The sequence below is a fragment of the Populus alba genome, chromosome 18 (assembly GCF_005239225.2).
Source record: "Populus alba chromosome 18, ASM523922v2, whole genome shotgun sequence".
Taxonomy (NCBI): domain Eukaryota; kingdom Viridiplantae; phylum Streptophyta; class Magnoliopsida; order Malpighiales; family Salicaceae; genus Populus; species Populus alba.
Window position 1 is genome coordinate 3,016,494 of NC_133301.1, and position 20,093 is coordinate 3,036,586.

A 20,093-nucleotide genomic window follows, 5' to 3' on the forward strand; every position below is an offset into this window, starting at 1 on the left:
ATCAAAATACACACAAACTAACTCAGACACTCACATTAATATTAAAAACATATACTAATAACATGGTAATTATTCACCTGACTAGATGAACAAATACTAAAATATTGCTTATCCTAATCTATATTAGGAATTAAAATACAGATTATCCTTCCTTTTTGTAGCTCATCTCCACCAGTCCACCTAAACTAGATGCAACATTCCTCAGGGTCATTTGGAATTGCAAGTTCATACTCGGAGATCCTGCTAAGATAGCAGAAATATTGGACTTTCCAAATGCGAACACTAATTTGTTGCAAAATGCTTGATAGGAATGTGGTGTTTTAATTACTAGCTGCACATGGTGGCAAGATTACAGTATTATACTATCATATTAGAACCCTGAAAGGTCACTGAAGCTGGAGGCAATTGTAACCATGTGTCCTTCAAATTCACCATTAGCGACTATTAAACATGAAATAACTTGTGTTCTTCTACAGAATCACCCCTTCCCTGGGTGCATAGATGCATTTGGAGGAATATAAAACCAAAATTTTTTCACAAAACAGCAAAAATAACATTAGCCAATCGCGACAAGACCTGACTGTCTCGGAGAAAAGGTACATTTGTGCAACATCTGGCTAGGATTAACTTAAGTAGTATTTTGCTAACTAAAAGCTTACTTTATTGTGCGCGATTACGATCTGATTTCTGCAACTGTGTGATGGACCTTAGTTTCTCATAAGCATCAGAACAGGCATGAGCATAGTCTGACATGGCACGGAATAGCTCAGGCAAGCGGAGTTTAAGACTTCCAACTGATTTCTCTCTTACCTGGAGGCAATGTTTCCCGTGAGCTTCTATTTCCTCTTCCAGCCTCTTCTTCAAACTCTCTACTACAAATTGCCTCTCAGAAACAGGATTGGGGTTTGCATCTTCCCCTCTATCAGCATCTGTTTCATCGGTAGGGGTTCTCCGCTGCATGTATTTTTGGTACCATTCCTCAAATGCCTGGTTTTTGCGCAAATACTCCCTCCTGGTTTCCTCGCACTTTTCCTTTAGCTTCATCTCTTCTTCCTGATGATGTACTATGGTTTCTACCACAGCTGCAAATGATGAGATAGCAGATTTGGCAAGCTCGTCTGGAAGCTTTTCTAAATAGTCATGCCATGAATGAAGAAGGGCTTGGATAGGGGGATTCTGGGCTCTTGGTGGAGATGATATTTTCTCTTTTAAGCTGCTTTCAATGGGGATCAGATTTAGCTTTAACCAGCTAGTAAGAGTGTGAATGTATTGTTTCTGGTGGGTCACAAGCTTTTCAAACTGTGAAAGCCATCCTTGGACAACTTTCAAAAGTTGGATTGTGCGCTCATGATGGTGTTTGGTTGTTTCCTTGATTGCATGGTTGACATCAAGGGATTTAAGGTTTGTGACAATCTTCAATTGGCTGTCATGATGCTTACACATACTTTCCCACATTTTCGCCATCCTGCAGTATTGCATTCAGAGTTTTACAAGTAAATAAGTAGAGAAATGGCATGCCATCATTATTGAAATCATGGCATTACTTTTTGTTGGGTTCTCCAATGAGACCAATCTCCCATGACTAAAAACAACTACCTTTCAGACACCTAGCTAAAGAATACTGAGACTTGGTGGTATTGTGATAACAAAATAAGATAATTCCGAAGTAAAGAATACCAGGAAAAAGGAAGAAGCTGCATGTAGCCAACATGATGGGCACGCACCACCTATTATTGCCTCCTTTAGACATTAGATAGCATAGAACAACAAATCAATGGGCAAATTCATACGTGGTTCAGCATTTAACATCTATATTGCAGCATTGGATGAAACCCCACCCCTAAAGATTAAAAGGAACATAATCAAATCCAGGTTTTTATCTAGTCCACCAAACAGTTCATAAATGTCAAACTTTTAAGACGTCAAACTTTTCAGTCCACATCATACAGCCCACTTCATTAGGAGAGCAAAACAAGAAGAGTAGCTAATGTAATAAATTGCACACATAATCTTGTTCTAGCCAGGATATAGAGTGTTCACTTCATAAATGCACTGGTATGCAGATTATTGGCACGAATTATAAAGAAAAACAAGCAATACAAATCAACCATATAAAGTTTTGAGGGATATATGTCAGGAAACTAGAGCAGATAAAAGTATAATTTCAATTTTTCATTTTTTTCAGAACAAAAGCTTACCCATCAACAAGATCAACGAGTTTTGGATACAACTGCTGATCACGTATCTGATTCACTTCTGAAACAGTTGAGTCCATGGATTGCATGTCAACTATATATCTTGTATGAAGATGACTCACAGCTGCTTTTGTTTTCTCCAGGGATTCAGCACTAGCACCACGTTTCTTCTGCTTATTTAGCAAAGCAACCTTCCTCTTGTACTCAAGCTTCATAAGCTCCCCTTGCTAATCAACATTAAGCAAACTTCACTAAGACCCCAGCGCATGACAATAGCAAAATGAAATAAGCATTGCCCCAGAAAAACAAATGGAAACAAAAGAACAAAAAAAATTGCTTCGCACCATGGCTGAGATTTACAAGAAAGTGTCAAGCATCTATAAGAGTCTGTTTAGAAACTTTAGACTTTTAATCTGATCATATAAGGAAACTGACCGTTTTCTGATAGGTTTGAGCAGCACAACTAATAGTTGGGACAAGAAACTCAAAATGACAGGCAAACATAAGAAATCAAACTAATAAATGATGCGGCACACCTTTACTTCATCATAAAGTTTCTTTTCCCATGCTAGTAACTTATCCAAAACAGTAGCATGAGTTTCATAATCTTCAGAATCAAGTTCATCCTCTCCACCTTCAGCACTAGGTACACCTTTGAATGACCTATTCCAAGTGATAACACGCATAACCCTAGCGGAATGATCAATATGTCCTGCAAATGTTGAATACCATATCAGCAAAATAAAGATACTAGTAAAAACAAAAAAATTACAAAAGGAAAACCAAAATGTCAAGGAAATATCTTCGCAGAGTAAAAATATGCTTCCAACTTCTTTACAGGCACAGCACATCAGTATTTCATAATTTTCAAGTGATTGGAAAGGGGGCTCTAGTAATGTTGATAAATGAACTTTTTCTTGCTTTTGAAAAGAAAAAAACCAATAAGAAGCCTGAGGTTAAAAAAAAAAAAGCTTCCACAAAAGATGAAGATGCCATAACAAAGGCCAACTGGTGTAAAAAGCAGATGCCGCCGTTCAGAATAACAAATCCAAAATGCCTACAAATTATATATCATTCAATAAAAGCACAGATGCTTTCAGCTTCAGTTTTCCACAAACAACAAGTATACACATTTTAGAAACTTAATTATAATATGGTTAGCAAACTTCAAGTGTGCGTAAAATTACTATTAAAACATAAACAGTTAAGCATCCACATGTGAAATAATCAAAACACAACATCAAGTAAACAAAAAATTTAAACACAAGCAGCCAATGCAAGCCAATTATACCTCGATTATCGGCAAAATTAGAATGGTAATGCAAGCGGGTGGCCTCGAGCATCTTACAAACATCCTGTGCACTTTCTGATGATTTTAAGAAATGATCATCAATTTCATTCAAAACCTGCATCAAATTCACACTAGGAACTTTCCTTCCCACCGCCCTAAAATCCGGTGGTGCTGTTATCGAATGCTCAATCTGCTTCCTTTCCTTCTTCTCCCCACCCTTCTCCTCTTTCACCACAGGCTCCATATTCTCCTCCGCCTTCTCCGGCGTCTTTGGCTCAATCCCATCAATCTCATTACCACTACCATCAACCCCACCCCTCAAACCCCCAACCCCGCCGAACCCAACACCCACATTCTCAACATTTCCAAAATTACCCCTGCTCCTACTCGCATCCTCCTCTGGTTCCAAGGACGAATCCGGCACATTATCCATCATAAAGAAATAATCCCAAGCCAAGTTCTTCGCCTCCGGCATCGGAGGCACCACCGAGGAATGACTCTCCACCGTCCTTGGTGGAGTCCTCGGCCGCGTATCCTCCTCCCCAGGTCCCACATTCCCACTACTTTGCGGGCCCCGCTGCGAAACCTTTTCGATATTGTCATAATTCTTGGTCTTTCTTCTAAGATTCCTATTCCGCAACTCCTCCCCCTCCTCGTCCTCCTCCCCCTCCTCGTCCTCCTCCTCCGCCTCCTCGATCGCAACAGATTCATCCATCTCCTTCCTTTCCATCACAATCTCAGGCATGCTCATAGTCCTTTTCACCGGATTCATCGGACTGGGAGAAAAGTCAGGCAGCGGCGGAGGTGGAGGGAAATTATCCATAGACGGCGGCGGCGGCGGCGGCGGAGGTGGTGGAGGCTGCGGTTGAGATGAAGAGTCAAGGGAAGAAGGCTGTTGAAACTGGGATTCTTGATCAGCTTCTCCATGGCCATAATCACTCAAAGACGCACCGGTATTCTTTAAGGAAATAGTATATCCTGAATGCCCAGCAGCGAAAGCATTTCTTGCTGTGACTGCTTCTTTCATCAAGATTTTCCGCTCTTTGCATCTTGAAACCGGTTCTTCATTATCCACCTTAGACTGTGCACACCCCATTACAGTTCAAGAAACCAAGAATATGAGTTCAGGTTTCTAAAAGGAAGAGAAAAGGTTCATAATAATGGAGGAGAGCATGTGGAGAGAGAGAGAGAGAGAGAGAGAACTGACAAGGTAGTACAGAGAGAGAGAGAGGTCAGTGAAGAGTGTGCAGAAGAAAGAGAAGAGCAGGGAGTTTATCTCTCTTCTTGTGTGTTTCGTTTTGGGTACTTAAGGAGAGTAGGGGAATGGGGAGTACTCGCTGGGTTTGGAGGAACAGGTGTGCTTGTTTTGTATTGTATTCTAAATTAACGGTCACATTTTTTAAAAAGGAAACTATGTCGTTTGGTGGGGTTTTTAGAAGCACGCAGTTAAGCAGTGGTGTTTCCTTGTGCCTTTTTATGTTTTATTATTATTATTATTTCATAATATATTAAAATAATATTTTTTATTTTTAATATCAATATATTAAAAAATACTAAAACTTTAACCGGGTGAAGACAGAATGCTTGCCAGCCCATATGTTCTTATTATTTTAATTATATTTCTTAGATGGTTTTTTTTAAAAAAAAAAAAAAACAATTACAGTAAAGATGTTCTTGAGTAAGATTTTATATATAAAGAATAAACTTATTTATTTATTTTAAATATTATTGTATTTAGGAGAATATAATTATTTTACGAGTAGAAAGTTCTACCAATATTCAAACTCTAAATGATGACACTAAGAAGTGTACCAGCTCATAAAGTAATCTTCCTTTAAAGCGTTTTAAAATATAATAATGATTAAAAGGACACCTCCCGTTGGAATGAGGAGGCACAAACATAGCTCATAAATATTATTTTATTTTATTTTATTTTTCTCGTTCACGAGGCATTTTTGTGCGTTTGAGCTGTTGGTAAACAGTACAAGGGCAGAGCTTTTCATGTTCAAACGTTATTGCCTCAATTATTTCAGCCGTCAAGGCTCCATTCGGAAATTAATTAAAAGAAACTAGACCAAGGAAGCATTTTTATTATACCCATTTCCACCGTACAACATTCTCTTATATTTCAATGTAAATTGATGCCATCAGGACCATACAACCACATGAATTGATGTTAATTCGAAGGAATTTTGGATGTGTGGTTGGAATTAATTAATAATGTAATTATTTATACTTGATAATTTTATAGATAATAGTATGAATGCAGTAAAATCATAATGAATTAAATGTTTTATTGAATTGTTGATAAGTTGACGAATTTAGTATTTTATGTGAATAGTCGATTAAAATTAGTGTGTCCCAACTTCTGCCAATGCTTCAAATTCAGTTAGTACATGTAAAAATAGTGAATTGTCAAATGATTTGCTGCAAATGATAGATGATATTATGTTTGATAATCTATTTGTTGATCAACATAGATTTGACTATTATGAGCCTAGACATTAGACTCGAATGTGATGCTAAATGATGATGATGATGATGAAATCATACCTCCTATTCCTGAATTTGGAGAGTTAGTGGGTCTAATTTTATTATTTTTAGTGATTTTAGTGATGGGGCATTTAGTCATATAGAAGGGTCTGAGTGAGAGGTTGGATAAACATTCAGAAGTAAAGATAAATTGGTTAATATAGTTAAATGATGATACAGTGCACATTCACTTAAATACAAAGTCCAACACTCGAACTCTACATTTGTTCCAATATAAGCAAGCATCTGAATGTAAGTGATATTTGTGTGGAGGGTATCTTAAAAGATCGGATTTATTTGAGATACCAAAGTTAAAAGAACGACACAAATGTATTTCGACCTTTGTAAAAAAAAAAAAAACCATTATCATTTTAATGCAAATTTTATTGCTAATGCTATATCAACCCTTGTGATGAATAAGCTTTCAATGATAGTTGCAAGCATACAAGATGAAATAAAATTACATTACAAGTATAAAGTTTCATAGACAGAGCATGAGTTGCAAAACAGAAGGTAATTAAGCATCTTTTTAGTTCACATGAGGAATCTTTTGAAAAATTACCTAGGTTGTTATCGGCAATAAAGGAATCAAATCCTAGAATAGTTGTTGATTGGATGCATAAAGAAAATATTAATGATAGTACAATAATTTTTAAAAGAGTATTTTGGCCATTTAAATCTTGTATTAAAGATTTCAAGTATTGTAGACTACTTATTAATGTTGATGACACACATATATATGGGCGATATGATGGGAAGTTATTGATTACAGTTGCTTTTGATGAAAATAATGGGTTATTGCCTTTGGCTTTTATAATTATTGATGAAGAAAATATTTTTTATTGGAGATGTTTTTTGCTTTGCTTATAAAAATACATTACTAGTGCTAGAACCAATATATGTATAATATCAGATAGACACGCAGACATCAAGAATGGAGTAGCATAAGTTTGGCATGAACCTATAGGATACCATCGGTATTGTGTTAGGTATTTTGTTAGCAATTTCAATCATAAATCAATGACCCAGCTACGAAAAAAGATTTGATAAATGTGTTACGAACCTTCAAGGTTCAAATTTGATTTATAGTATGAAAGAATATGTATGTTAGACTCGTCATATAAAAAATGGCCTGAATGAGAACAAAAAAAATATAGGCTTTAGGTTATGATGGAGTTCATCGGAATGGTAATATAACAACTATTCTTTTAGAATCATTTAATCATGTTTTGAAAGGTGCTCATGCAATGTCTATTTCAACTCTAATGTAATTAACATTTTACAGGTGTAATAGTTATTGGGTTAAGCAGAGATGTGAAGCTAATGTTAAAATTCAACATGGTAATATTTGACCTTGACAATTGAGATTGAATTGACAGTGAGCAGGGATAGATCAAGAGATCATATTGCAATGTTATTTGACTTCAAGCAAGAAGTGTTCTAGGTCAGCTATAACAGCTCGGTCTAACCTGCCATATATTATTCGCTTTGGGCCTTACCGTCCTTACTGATTTATTCTTGATGGCCACGCATGGTCCCAAAAAGCGTCTAACAAGTCAACAATCAGCACTACTAATAAGGCTAGCTACTAACTCCTTACCCGCTGATATAGGATATTACAATCCACCTCTCTTCAAGGAGCCCGACTACCTCGTCGGCACAACCGAACAACTAATGAGGCCGAATTTGATACCAAATATAACAGTCTGACCCAACCTGCTAGTTATTGTCTACTTTAAGCCTTACTGCCTTTACGGATTTGTTCTTGGTGACTACGCATAGCTTCAAAACACGTCTAACAAGTTAGCAACCAACTCTACTAATAAGGCCAGCTACCAACTCCTTACCCGCCGATGTGGGATATTACATCAACACTTCTATCAAACTAGGTGTTGTTGAAGTTATACAAGCAATCAATTTAAATGATAAAACATAAACATATGGTAAAATAACAGACATTCCAACAACCATGTTCACATATTCTTGCATATTGTGCCCCAAGAATCGCATAGACTTTAAATAGTTTGTTAATGATCATTATAAGATTTAGAGCTATAAATCAACAATCAATTAAAATGATATAACATGCACATGTGGTAAATAACAGACATTCCAATGACCATGTTCACATGTTCTGGCATGTTGTGCACCGAGAATCACATAGACTTCAAATAGTTTATTAATGATCATTACATGATTTAGAGTTATAGATCAACATATGACATGTCATTTCATCCATTACCAAACGAGTTAGAATGGACTAATTACACTAGACCTAAAGTTGAAGCATACTCATCTAGATGGAAATTCGATCGTGGTTAATGAATGTTAACTCGTTTGTACAATGAGATGGATGCAAAAGAAAGTCATGCACCTTATAAGTGACATATACAATAATACAAGTCATAATAGAAAAAACATGTTCTAATCAATAAAGTATGTATGACAATACAATTGTATGCAAAATATATATTATTTTTTTTATCAAGTTATGATATATTATTATATTTTTTTTATGCATATTAAACTTATATAGTCTCACATCAATCACAATTATTATTTGATAGGATGTTGCACATTCGAGATGACAGATTGTTATGCTTATGCTAAGTGTCTATTTTTTTACGACAATCTGGGACAACAAGAGTATTGACATACAGAGCATCGTTTTGAGCAAGGGGAGCATGACTATGATCATTGAGAGTATCAATCACAGTACATACCTACCAAACCCTCTGACACTTATATCTTGGGGTTACAAGATCAACATCAATCAGATGATGCATTCGTTGACATTGTAATAGTTTTTAATGTTAATTTTAATTTATGTTGAATTTAGTTATGTATGTATGTATTTATACTTTAAATTATTATGTAGGATGAGACCATTATTTATTGTCGTATAAACAAGGAGATGAGACTAGATGACTGAGTCCAACCAAGTGTTTCAGATATGTTTTTTGTACATCAATTGTCTAGATTATATCAAACTTGATCACAACTTGTTCCATACATTGATTGAGCGATGGAGACATGAGACACCCACGTTCCATCTTAGGCATAGAGAGATGACATCGACACTATAGGACGTGGTGATTTTGCTTGGACTACCCATTGATGGATGAGCAATCACATCTTCTGGTGTTTATAACAGAATTGTGTTATGCAAGCGATTATTTGGATTAACACTCCTTTCTAAATTAAAAAGGGTAGTATACATCTTAAGTGGATTGATGAGATATTTATGACACCACCAACTGATGCAAACGAGGAGGTCTTACAAAGGTACAAAATAAATTATGAATCTAATATGTTGATTATTTGTTAAGTTTGCATGAATCATTATGATAATCTTAATATGTTATATATGCATGTCAGAGCATATATACTTCATTTGTTTAGCAATACATTATTCACTAACCTAATAGATAAATATATGTCTTTAATTTATTTAACGCTCCTAGATGATTTTGACGCCATCCCTATATATAGTTGGGGATCTATTGTCTGAGCATGTTTGTACATACATTTATATCTTACATGCATGAAAAAGGTTAAAATTATTTTTATTGAATAACATTTATGGTCGTAGAAACATCTTCATATGGGAAGATGACAGATACCCTAATTGTCATTTATGACTATCCAGACTATGGAGGTTACACTTCATCTCTCACTTAAATGCAGGTATTGCAATGTTATTTTGCAATTATATGTATTTGTATTGTGTAATTGTAACTTTATAAAATACAATTAAATTGATATATTTTTAATCATAAGTAGTGTGCTGATAAAGTATATGAAAATAATCTAACATGTGTTGGGATTTTATCAGAATGAGCTATACAAGTAGCATGTCATCCAAGTATATATTTTTTTTCAATCATTGGTTTAATAAAATTCATTAAAGTTCACCGAATTATTGTTGTTTAATATTTAAAAAATTTATATTCTACATGTCATGTGAACACATTAGTTGAATGAAAGACTAGTAGTTACTTCAGCTGTTTACATTAGCAGGATGGACATATGGACATAAAATGATCCCACTGATATTTTTTGAGATGGTCAAGCTACATTGTTTAGACCGGGTAATGCAAGAGTTCTACTACAGACAACACATTTCAAGTGACATCGACACAAGTGATGCATTGCACGCCATAACTCGTAAAGGTAAAAAAAGTAATTATAATTAGTTCAGCCAACATGGAGCTTATGTATCATAATGAGATACACAAAGAAATGAGATATTTACAAAGATATATCATGTGATTACAAATGAAAAGTAAATGATTTAATACATGAGTATCACATGTCAGAGTCATTACTCTGGATCTCGAGCAAGTTCCTCTACCTCGATACATACTGTACGAGCAACATAACCAACAAATTCAAATTCTTATAAGTAATCAAATCCTTTCATATATTTGTTAAACTTTGGGTTTTATGTATTGATATTTTGATTTAACATTAATATTTTATTAATATTAGGTTGACTTCATGCTACGGGACAGTCAAAAGGTCTTATCTTATCTTTATAATACTGATAAAGAAAGCAAAGTTCACATTGTTACATCTAAGTAGTTAAATACTTGTTACACTGAATTTAATACCTTTAAAGAGAGGTTAACTATTGACGATGTCGTGCTAGAGAACAAGGTCACTCAAGCAATTGTAAAAGTTGGATCCATTTGTGTTATTGATGAGCCCAAATCATCCAATAAACGATATAGATGTAGATAGATTAGTTATGTTTATATATTTTAGGACTACTTGAATATTGTATTATTACATTATTTTTTATTCATTTTGTGTGTTTGTGTGTGTGTGTGTATTTTACATTCCTGAGACTATTCATGATTATAAAATGTAAAAATTTGTTGAATTTAGTTATAATTTGTTAAGTGGGGTTATTGTGGCTTTTTGCAAAAAAATTTAAGCAGGAAACTTTTTTTTGATATGGTTACTATATAGAGAAAACTTTGTTCAAGTTCTGTTAAAATTGTAAAAAATTTAACTATCTTCAATCATAAAGTAAATTGAGTTTCAAATTAACAAAAACTAATTTTATAAACATTTTGAAGCACAAAGCACAAATTTTTCAAAATTAAACAGTAGCCAAAACAGTATAACTGTTTATCAAAATAGTCAAGCTATTTTGATTACTATCTGAACATTTTTGAAATGTCTATCTACTTTTCAAAACAATATGCTAACACATGTCACAATTTTAAACCACAATATTTGATTTAATGTCATTTGAACCCTAATCTCTTTTTTAAATATCACAATTCTGAATCATGATAAAATTATAATTTATATCACGGTTCATAACCACAATATTTAATTAAGTTTTAAAACCACAATATTTAGTCAAATGTAACAGTTCTAAAATGTTTTAAATTGCAACATCTTCAAACTGCTATTTCACCAAAAACATATCTCACCATATTTTAATTTAATATTTATTTATATTTTATGTAATAATTACCCAATTTATCGCAAAAGCTAAGTCTCAAGCTTTCGGCCAAGGTGGTGGATACATCATTGCAAGAAACAAGACTCAAGTAAATTATTATTCTTTTGCTTGGTTGTACAAGGGCCAACGTCAAATGAACCTCGACCAATGGACATGCTTTTTCCCCAAGCCAAATTGAGTGAAGCAGATCAAAGGTTAATGTTGCCAAAACCTAAATCCTTTCCCGTGGATTTTCTACAGCAACTCTTAAAAGAACCATTAAAGCAAATCCCAAGTTTAGTGAAGAAAGAACCACTCCCTCGCCTTTGTTCCAAAATGGCATCGTTTTAGTGAAGAAAGAACCACTCCCTCACCCTTGTTCTAAAATGGCATCGAATTGATTGATAACTTAGCAGACTTAAAGCCTAGTCAAGTTCTTGCAGGATTCAACATCCCACACGCGAGTATCAGGCGAACGAAAATTTTTAAATGGACCCATAGCATTTTCTATTTTCAAGTATAATTTTTATTGATTGTGCGGTTAGTTAGCTTGGTCCAACTAAGCCAGGTTCGTGAGCTCATCTCTTACGGATTATCAGGCTACTGTTCTTTCCTAGAACATCTGCAATTTATGAAACAAGAGAGGCTATGACCATAGGGGCAATGGGATGGTGTCATAATGTATAGAACCAATAAGAAACCCAAAAGGAAGAAAACAAACAAGGAATTTCAGATGGCAATTAGTTTGCTCATCAAGTCACTAGGTAATGGACCAAGAGACCAAACATAAAAGGACACCCATGCATGATAAGAGAGACTGGGAAGAAGAATTACCACCTGATGTAACCCAGCCACTGGAGCGAAAAAAGTTACCGAGGTAACTTACAAAACTCCCAAGCTGGTAAAGGTAACATTTACATCAGTCATATGTAAATCAGGTGAACGACAAAAATAGTTGTGAACGGGACCTGATTTCCATGTTCCAACAATGCCCGAAACTCATCCGCCTAGCACATTTACTGGCGCGCGAACAAAAATAGTGCCTTGTTATCTAACCAGTGGAGTTCTGGCGTTCCAAATGCATTCCATCCATTCTGCAAAGAAGTCGCCAAGAGAAGCATTTCAGAATTCATCAATTACCCTAGTGAAATGCCAAAATCAACATGCAGGAACTAGAGAAAAGAGTGCATATTCGTGTCAATTAACTGATCCAATTTCATCTAATGACCATCGACAATGGCATAAACTCGTGATGACATGGGGCTCCACATGAGAAGTTTTGGAGGGGGAGGGGACAAAAATTGGCAATTGTTTTCTCTTGATCTTGATGCTTTCACAACCACTCTATTGGAAAAATAAGCTTAAATATTAGCAGACATGCAACTGTGCAGCTCACTGAATAAGACTAAGCTATGGCTATGGAGGTACGCAAAAGGAAGTGGATCCAACACGGAAAGAAGTTGCTAAAAAAAAGTGGGACCTAACTTATAATCCAGTGTAATAGACAATCTCACACAGCACGTGAACTCCCCTTTAACTTCCGATGATTGACTGAATTTAAGTCCATTTCAGGGCTAACCTCTAACGGGGTATAATGGGTGTTTTCTTTTTCTCTTTCTTTTGAGAAGGAAAAATTAGAATTCGTGAGCAAAGATTGAAAATTAACACGTGCATGGGCCTAATAATATTTGCATAAACTAAAAAGATAATTGGAAGGCACAGTGTTTCCATGTTGTGAGTGCTTACCCAAAACAAACAATTTTTTTAGCCTGCCTTTTTCTCTGAAAAATGTGTGAAGAAGTATCAATAAACTGAGACATCACAGCTCTAATTTAGACTTCAATGTAGCCCTAAGTTTTCTCAACTCTTGCTCTTGTTGCTGGGAAAAAAAAATCAAAATGCCCAATTCAAAAAAGTTAACAAAAATATTTTTTCCAGCATTCTTGTTGATATTAAAAAAACTTAAGAGATTACTAAATCCTGATAAATAGTTGAATTAATTATAGAGACCTGGCGTAGCTTTCTCAAAGCTAGATCTGATCTTTCTTGCAGTAGGCGCCATTCCATTGCCATTTCATACTCAAGTGTATTGGGCTGAGAACAATGTGAAGTAGATACTGCTTCTTTCTGTGCATAAGAACATCTTTTAATCACAGCAATGGGAAGAAAAAAGGAAGGAGGAGGGAAGTGGCATGACAAGTATATACACTTAAACATTGCCTGTAGTGTGTGCAAGCATGGTTAGAGCAAGAATAAAATTTACCATCTCACGCTGCATGTGGATTCTAAGTTTATTGATAGTGAGATGACCAAAAAAAGTTGACTGCTTTCCTGGGAAACAAGGAGAAGCAATGCTACCAACCAGAGGCCTGTAAATATGAACATGAATAGAAGAATAAGTGGGAATCTAAAAAGTATAAACTGTCAAATAACAAGCAACTAAAAGTTCACAGAGCAGATATAAAAAATAACAAGACTTGATGCATAACAAATTATGGATTTTAGCCCATAACTGTCAAAATAAGTGCTTTACATGTCCAGAAGGCCAGGGCAAGCATTGCATCATACAGAAACAATTAAAAGAAAAAAAATCCCGGGCACTTCAATGCCAACAAATATAAGCTAACACTACCATGTTAACCAGTGGGGAACACTGCAGACTGAGCAGCAGGGAGGCATTAATATTGATAAAACCGGTGTGAGCCTTTGACTGGAATTTCTACTGGTAAAGTAGAACCCCTAAGCAGGAAATATTTAATTGATGTGCACCAGTGCTGAAAGAGGGAGAAAACATACCTCCCATTTGATAGCATTAAGCAAACTTCATCTAATTTTGCAACTGCCATCTCAGCTACTTCCCTTTTTTGGAATATAACAAAAGCCTGACCTAGAGCATAAACAACTAACAAAATCAAAATCCAGTAACAGGTGATTCTTTGTATGGCAGAATGGAGGGTGTCCAGATTCCCTCCCCCCACCCACACATTGACACAAAAAAGAAATGAAAAGAAAAAACATTGCCCTTAATTAAAAAATTTATGATATTTAACTATTAATTAGCCACTTTCATTTGTACCAGAGTGAGGGCTGGAACGTGCAGTCCTTTGAATCATCTTTGCAGTGCAACTTTGCTTGAAGACTTGCCAAATGAGACCCTGATCCAGGGCAAGGAAATTATGAGCCTCAATGCATTCTAAAGGTACTGTAACAAGAAGAAACCACTACTTGGAACATGACAGAAAATAGCATAGCAAGCATAGAACCTAGAAACAAAGGCCAAGAGTGAAAGAGAAGGGGGGGGGGGGTTGAAATATCCACTTTACTGTAGGAAAACTGCACATGAAGTGTTTTACTACAGCATGGTTGTGATGTGAAACAGAAAGGGATGGAAGAGGATAAGCTAGTAAAGAAAATGAATTCTAGAATCAGAATCACCTCTACTTCTGCTGAAGTATAAGACGGATCCAAATTCTGTAGCAGGACAAGAGTTCCTTGCTCATGAGCAGTTTGCATTGTTTCTTCCCATGGCTGGTAAGAATATACAAGGCAATTAAAACATTATTATAGCATGTCCCATTTTGACTTATTTTTTATCACATCAATATTCTACAATAGCATCTAGCCTAAATCACTCTTTGCTTTATCGGTTGGGCCTCCAACTAGTCTACCTCTGGGGCTAGAGCCTCCCTATATATGATAGCCCATTCGACTACAGGCTAAGCAAGTGGCCAACAATAGATTTTTTTTGTGGTCAGGGGGCATTGAATTCTAAACCTTTAAAGAGTATTGACAGACATTGGTTAAATCACATTGGTTTAATGGTCCTTCAAGAAAGAAAGCAAAATATCAACAATAAAAATGTAGGGATCGTAAAATCAATTGAAATCAGGAGCAGAAACAAATTTGAGAAAGAATACTCACAAGTCCCCGAAACCACTTGCTTCTATCCTGTCAACATATCAATAACAAAAATGTAAGTACTAAATCTAACTTTCACCACAGGTTACTCATCAAGAACAACAAAGCAGGCACTATAAGAGGTCAATGAGCACAATCAAAAGCAGGGAATGCAAGACATCAATGAGCTGAAAATGAAGGAGATACAGGAAAACAATGAGGCTTGAGCACATCATTCCTTTTGCTGCAATCCAAATCTCAAACATATATAGCACATATTTTTTCCAGAATCCACCCTTTCTTTTCTATAACATCACTACAGTAGTCTGTTACACCCCAAAAAATTATAGTTGGCACCATGCAGAAGCTACTCAATGCAATCTGGGATCGGTTATTTAGGATTTATTTTTTTCTGGAACTGCATTACTTTAGAAATTTTATTATTGTTTAAGAAGTTTGCTATTTAACTTGATTAAACAGTAAACCATAGAAAGTTTTATTTCTTTCCCACTCTCTTTAGAACTGTTCTACGGTTGGTACCTATGAAAAACCTTAAGCTGTATTTAAGGACAACTATTTATGATAATGAATTGAGAATCAGATTCAACTCTCAAGTGTATTTCAGTGTGTTGAAGAAAACTCCTTGTGTTCAAGGGGTAGGTTCCTATGGTTCGTCTTCCATCTTTTCTCAGTTCAGCATTAGTACTCTTATCCTTCTAGCTCTTCACTTCAGTCAAAAGGCATTATTTTTGCTTAATAGAAGCATCAATGCTAAGAAAATGGAAGTACAACATTAAAGTTATATAACAACAGACCTTGATAAATAAAGGGAAAAAAAGGACTTCTGGCAATGCAACTTACAGTTGCTGGCCTTCGAGTGGGTTCCTGTATTTTATAGTTAGTTTTACTGCCCTCCTCTGAAGGCTGTCTTAGAGATGCTTCAGGAAACTTGCCATTAGCTAGCTTCTCATCAGGCTTTGGCTTCTCGGAAAGTGCATTGTTGGTCTCCTGGGGATCTTTAGTAAGCTTAGGCCTTGATTTATCTTCAGCAGCAGGGGTTATTTGAGCCACAGCCTTGGAACTACTGTCATTGGAATCATGTCTTAATTTCTGTGTGCTTTTCACCCTGTTATCATATGATGCTTTTGCCAAGTCATCAACCTTTGCTTTCTTACATGATCTGTCATCCAAGTCACCAGAAGCCTTGGCAACTTTCAATTTCTCTTCAACTAAAACCTGATAAACAAAGACATTACCAACTTTACTTTCACTCTCGCCAACATCATCTTTAGATCTTGAAGGGATGTCAATCAATATGCTTTCCTTTTTATTATCTTTAGTAATTTCACCTAACCCTGCGCCTAAATTAGATACAGAATTTTCTATTAGTGAAGATTTGTTCTTGACCAATGAAGGTTATATGTGTCTGAAATTTCCTTAATCTTAGAACTTGAACTTGCAGTCTCGCCAAAAATATCTACCTGCCTTTCATTTGTTTTAGCTACTTCATCAAACTGTACACCAGAACTAGAAGCAGCTTTCTCTCCAAGATAAGATTCTTTCTTGGCCAAAATCCTTGTGTCATCAATAACCACAGCATTTCCACTGACTTCTTTCTTGTTTGAATCAAGTTTTGGAACACCACTGGAATTCTGATTACCAACTCTGTTCAATAAGAACTTCACTGCAACAATTGAAGACACAGCAAACATACAGGAATGTAATGATAAAGACTTAATCAATTTATAAAAGAATAGTACAGGAGTATTGAAGGCAAAAAAAACACATACCTTCAATCCCAGCAATTTTTTCATCTATCTTATCCAAGATCCTACAGTTCCCAACATCAAATGCACGGTAAAATACAAAGTCAGCCTCTTGAAGTTCTTCATCTGATGGTTGTGGATTTCTACTATCCTTTGAACTGCATACCACATTGCATTTTCCAGCAATTGCTTCCTGATTTGATGCATGAGAAATTAACCTGACTAGAACAAGCTCCTCAAAAGCACCAACTATGTTTCCAATGCAAAAAAATTGAATTTGAAGTCCAGTACGAAAATTTCTTAAATTTCAGTAAAAGATAAACAGAAAACACCCAAGACGATGTTTTAAGGTGCTAAGAAATAACACTGCTTCATTTCTATTCAAAAGCATTACATTCTGTATGTATGATTGTCAGTGGACATCTTATCATGCCAGAAGGACCTATTAAAGATTTGGCTACAAATTAAGAATGAAATAGATGTAATTAAAGTGTAGGAAATATTGAAAATAATACATTAAATTTTAAGAATGGATGACCTTATTTTCCTTGACAAGAACCCTAAGTAAAACAATCTAGAGAAGAAATGGAGGACTGCTATAAGCCCAGCATAATCAAAGAAACGAATTAAAAAGGGGAAAAAAACCTCATCGTGCCTTCTCTCCCCTCAATGCAAGATCAGGCAAGGCCCCTCAAAGATGTTATGTCCAAATTCTACTTCATGTGTCAAATATAATGGAAGGTCTGAGGAACATGGAGCCCAAACATTAAAACAAAAATTGAACATGTCTTTGCAAATATAGAACCCTCTAGTTTTCTCTTGTTTTCTCCATGAAACCTATTCGCCTTTTAGCACTTACGAGGTAACTAGATGAGTATGATGTTATGAAAGTGCCCCATGTAGAACTTCAACATGCAGCATATATTTATGTACGTTTGGCCAAACATGGACATTATTCCAATATCAATTGTGTAACAAAATTTATACTAAGCTTCTCCACTCCCCCATTGAAATTTATAAACCATCCAAACCATATGTCATTACAGTCATATAACAAGTCACTACCGAAGACAAGCCAAAATTATATTAAAAAAAGGTATAATCTAAAATGATTACCAAAGGATTAACATTTGTGTTGCCTACACCTTCACCAGAGGCCAAAAACAATTCATTCTTGGGAGTCTTCTCATCTCCAAGATAATTTGAAATCTCATGAGGACGGAAAAACCATAGAACCTTCACTTTCTTTGTCTTGTCAGCATTCTCCCATATCTTTATGAGCTTACCAATATAAGGCTCTGGCTCACCTTCCTTGTACATATAAACAGAATCGTAAAGAGTATAGTCCACACCATCATAAAAGAAAGATTCATAAAACTGTACATCTTTCTTTTTCCCACCAACTCCTCTCTTTTTACCCCACTTGAATTCAATGCAGTCGGCTTTTTCTGCTTCTACCATACTCAGATAACAGGCTATTCCAAATTGTTGTGTTCAGTAAAACATGTAGAATCAAGCTGGAAAAAAAAACAGAAAAGAGGAAAAACATTTCAAAAATAAGCAAGGAAGCTAGAGCCATATCAGAAGATAGCTACAGTATTTTAAAACAGACTCATGAGGACAGCCATACGTAAGAACACTTCAATCATTTCTCAACAGTGTGTAAACACCAATTAACGACATCAATAAACATACATGTTCTTCGAGAAAGTTCAAGCTCTAAGAGGACATCTAAATGTAACACTTTCTGTTGGAAACACATTACCATTTCCAATCCACAGGTAACTTATTCATCAAGATTCACCATGCATAATTAGTTTTCCCTGCAATCACGCATTAATTTGCCGGTCTAACTTAAACTCTAAGCATTCTGACAAAAAAAAAACCCTTGGACAAACATTACACCACATAATCCGACAGTGCAGGGGCACAACATTACAGTTTGAACTGTACGCCGTTAGTCCCTTAACTATTAAATTCCATTCATGAATATCGCCACAGTGCGGCAATTTTGGAGGGTAAAACAACCCCTCCCTGATTTACCAAAATCAATTTTTAGGTTTCCCCCCTCTTTTTGGTGAAATGAAATGCTGCTGTGGTATAATAACAACATCGCAAGAAAAAACCTCAAGAGCTGATATGTTTCAAATTATTAGAGACAAAAACTAATTCCATAATGGCATACCGATGCCACAGTAATTATCTGTATTTACGCATAATTAATCAAAATTGACACCGCGAAAAAAAGATATGCACAATAACACTGCATTCATGCATGTCACCCGAAAATAAAGTAAACAGCAACTCCTTTCATGAAAAAATAAAAATAAAAATTGTCTACTAAATTAAATTCAAATAATATAATATAAAAAAACAGTTCAAAAACATACTGTGTACTTTTCTCGGATTTCGGATTTCGGATTTCGTGATCATCAAAAGAATTTCAAAAGGAAACAGAACCTGAGTCCAGTTGTGTATTATAGGTTCTAGGGAAAGAAAACGGTGCCGTTTAGTGCACGGAGTAATGCGTCTGCTCGCTCAAAACCGCAATGGTGGTGACAAATGAGAATAGTAAATCGCCGGGGAAAAAATCGAAGAAGAAGAAGAGATGGCGAGTGGGTTTTTGTTCTGTGAGAACCCTAACGAAAGCCCGCTCAATTTATCTGCGTTTTTTTCATCTTTCTTTCTCTTTTTTTTAAATTCTAATTTGTTGATTTGATTTGATTTGATTTGAATGTGGCTCGGGACATCCGGGTAATTGAAACTTTTACATAATTTATGTTTTTCTCACTGCATTTTAGTAATATTTCACTTAGACCCTGAAAGTATTTTTTTTTTAAGTGATTTCTCTATAAAATCAATTATTTTTCTATATTTAATAGTATCATGAAAAATAAGTTGAAAAATATTTTTTAGTGTTTGATTATTTTATGAAAAATAAACTGAAAAATATC

General features: G+C 35.3%; 2 protein-coding genes across 5 annotated transcripts; both read right to left on the reverse strand.

Moving 5' to 3' along the window:
• Positions 1-403: 403 nt before the first annotated feature.
• LOC118051060 (protein ALTERED PHOSPHATE STARVATION RESPONSE 1) lies at positions 404-4,754 on the reverse strand. Its single transcript, XM_035061594.2, has 4 exons — positions 3,487-4,754; positions 2,732-2,907; positions 2,199-2,422; positions 404-1,465 (listed from the first exon to the last, which is right to left on the reverse strand). Exons 1-4 carry the CDS (start codon positions 4,580-4,582, stop codon positions 661-663), a joined length of 2,301 nt encoding a protein of 766 aa, XP_034917485.1. The 5' UTR covers positions 4,583-4,754; the 3' UTR covers positions 404-660.
• Positions 4,755-12,145: 7,391 nt separating this feature from the next.
• On the reverse strand, positions 12,146-19,869 carry LOC118051059 (protein ANTI-SILENCING 1). 4 transcript variants are annotated; one of them, XR_012168718.1, is made up of 13 exons: positions 19,530-19,869; positions 18,256-18,656; positions 17,164-17,332; positions 16,855-17,057; positions 16,235-16,609; positions 15,398-15,424; positions 14,912-15,004; positions 14,553-14,631; positions 14,273-14,363; positions 13,740-13,845; positions 13,487-13,603; positions 13,223-13,355; positions 12,146-12,570 (listed from the first exon to the last, which is right to left on the reverse strand). XR_012168718.1 is itself a non-coding variant. In XM_073406443.1 (13 exons), exons 2-12 carry the CDS (start codon positions 18,598-18,600, stop codon positions 12,493-12,495), a joined length of 1,683 nt encoding a protein of 560 aa, XP_073262544.1. In that variant the 5' UTR covers positions 18,601-18,656; positions 19,530-19,869; the 3' UTR covers positions 12,146-12,374; positions 12,445-12,492. The 4 variants fall into 4 exon arrangements, 3 of the variants coding, with proteins under 3 accessions (XP_073262544.1, XP_073262543.1, XP_073262542.1); XM_073406443.1 differs by lacking the exon at positions 13,223-13,355 and having other exon boundaries at positions 12,146-12,374; positions 12,445-12,570; XM_073406442.1 differs by lacking the exon at positions 13,223-13,355 and adding an exon at positions 18,905-18,962.
• Between the last annotated feature and the right edge of the window lie 224 nt (positions 19,870-20,093).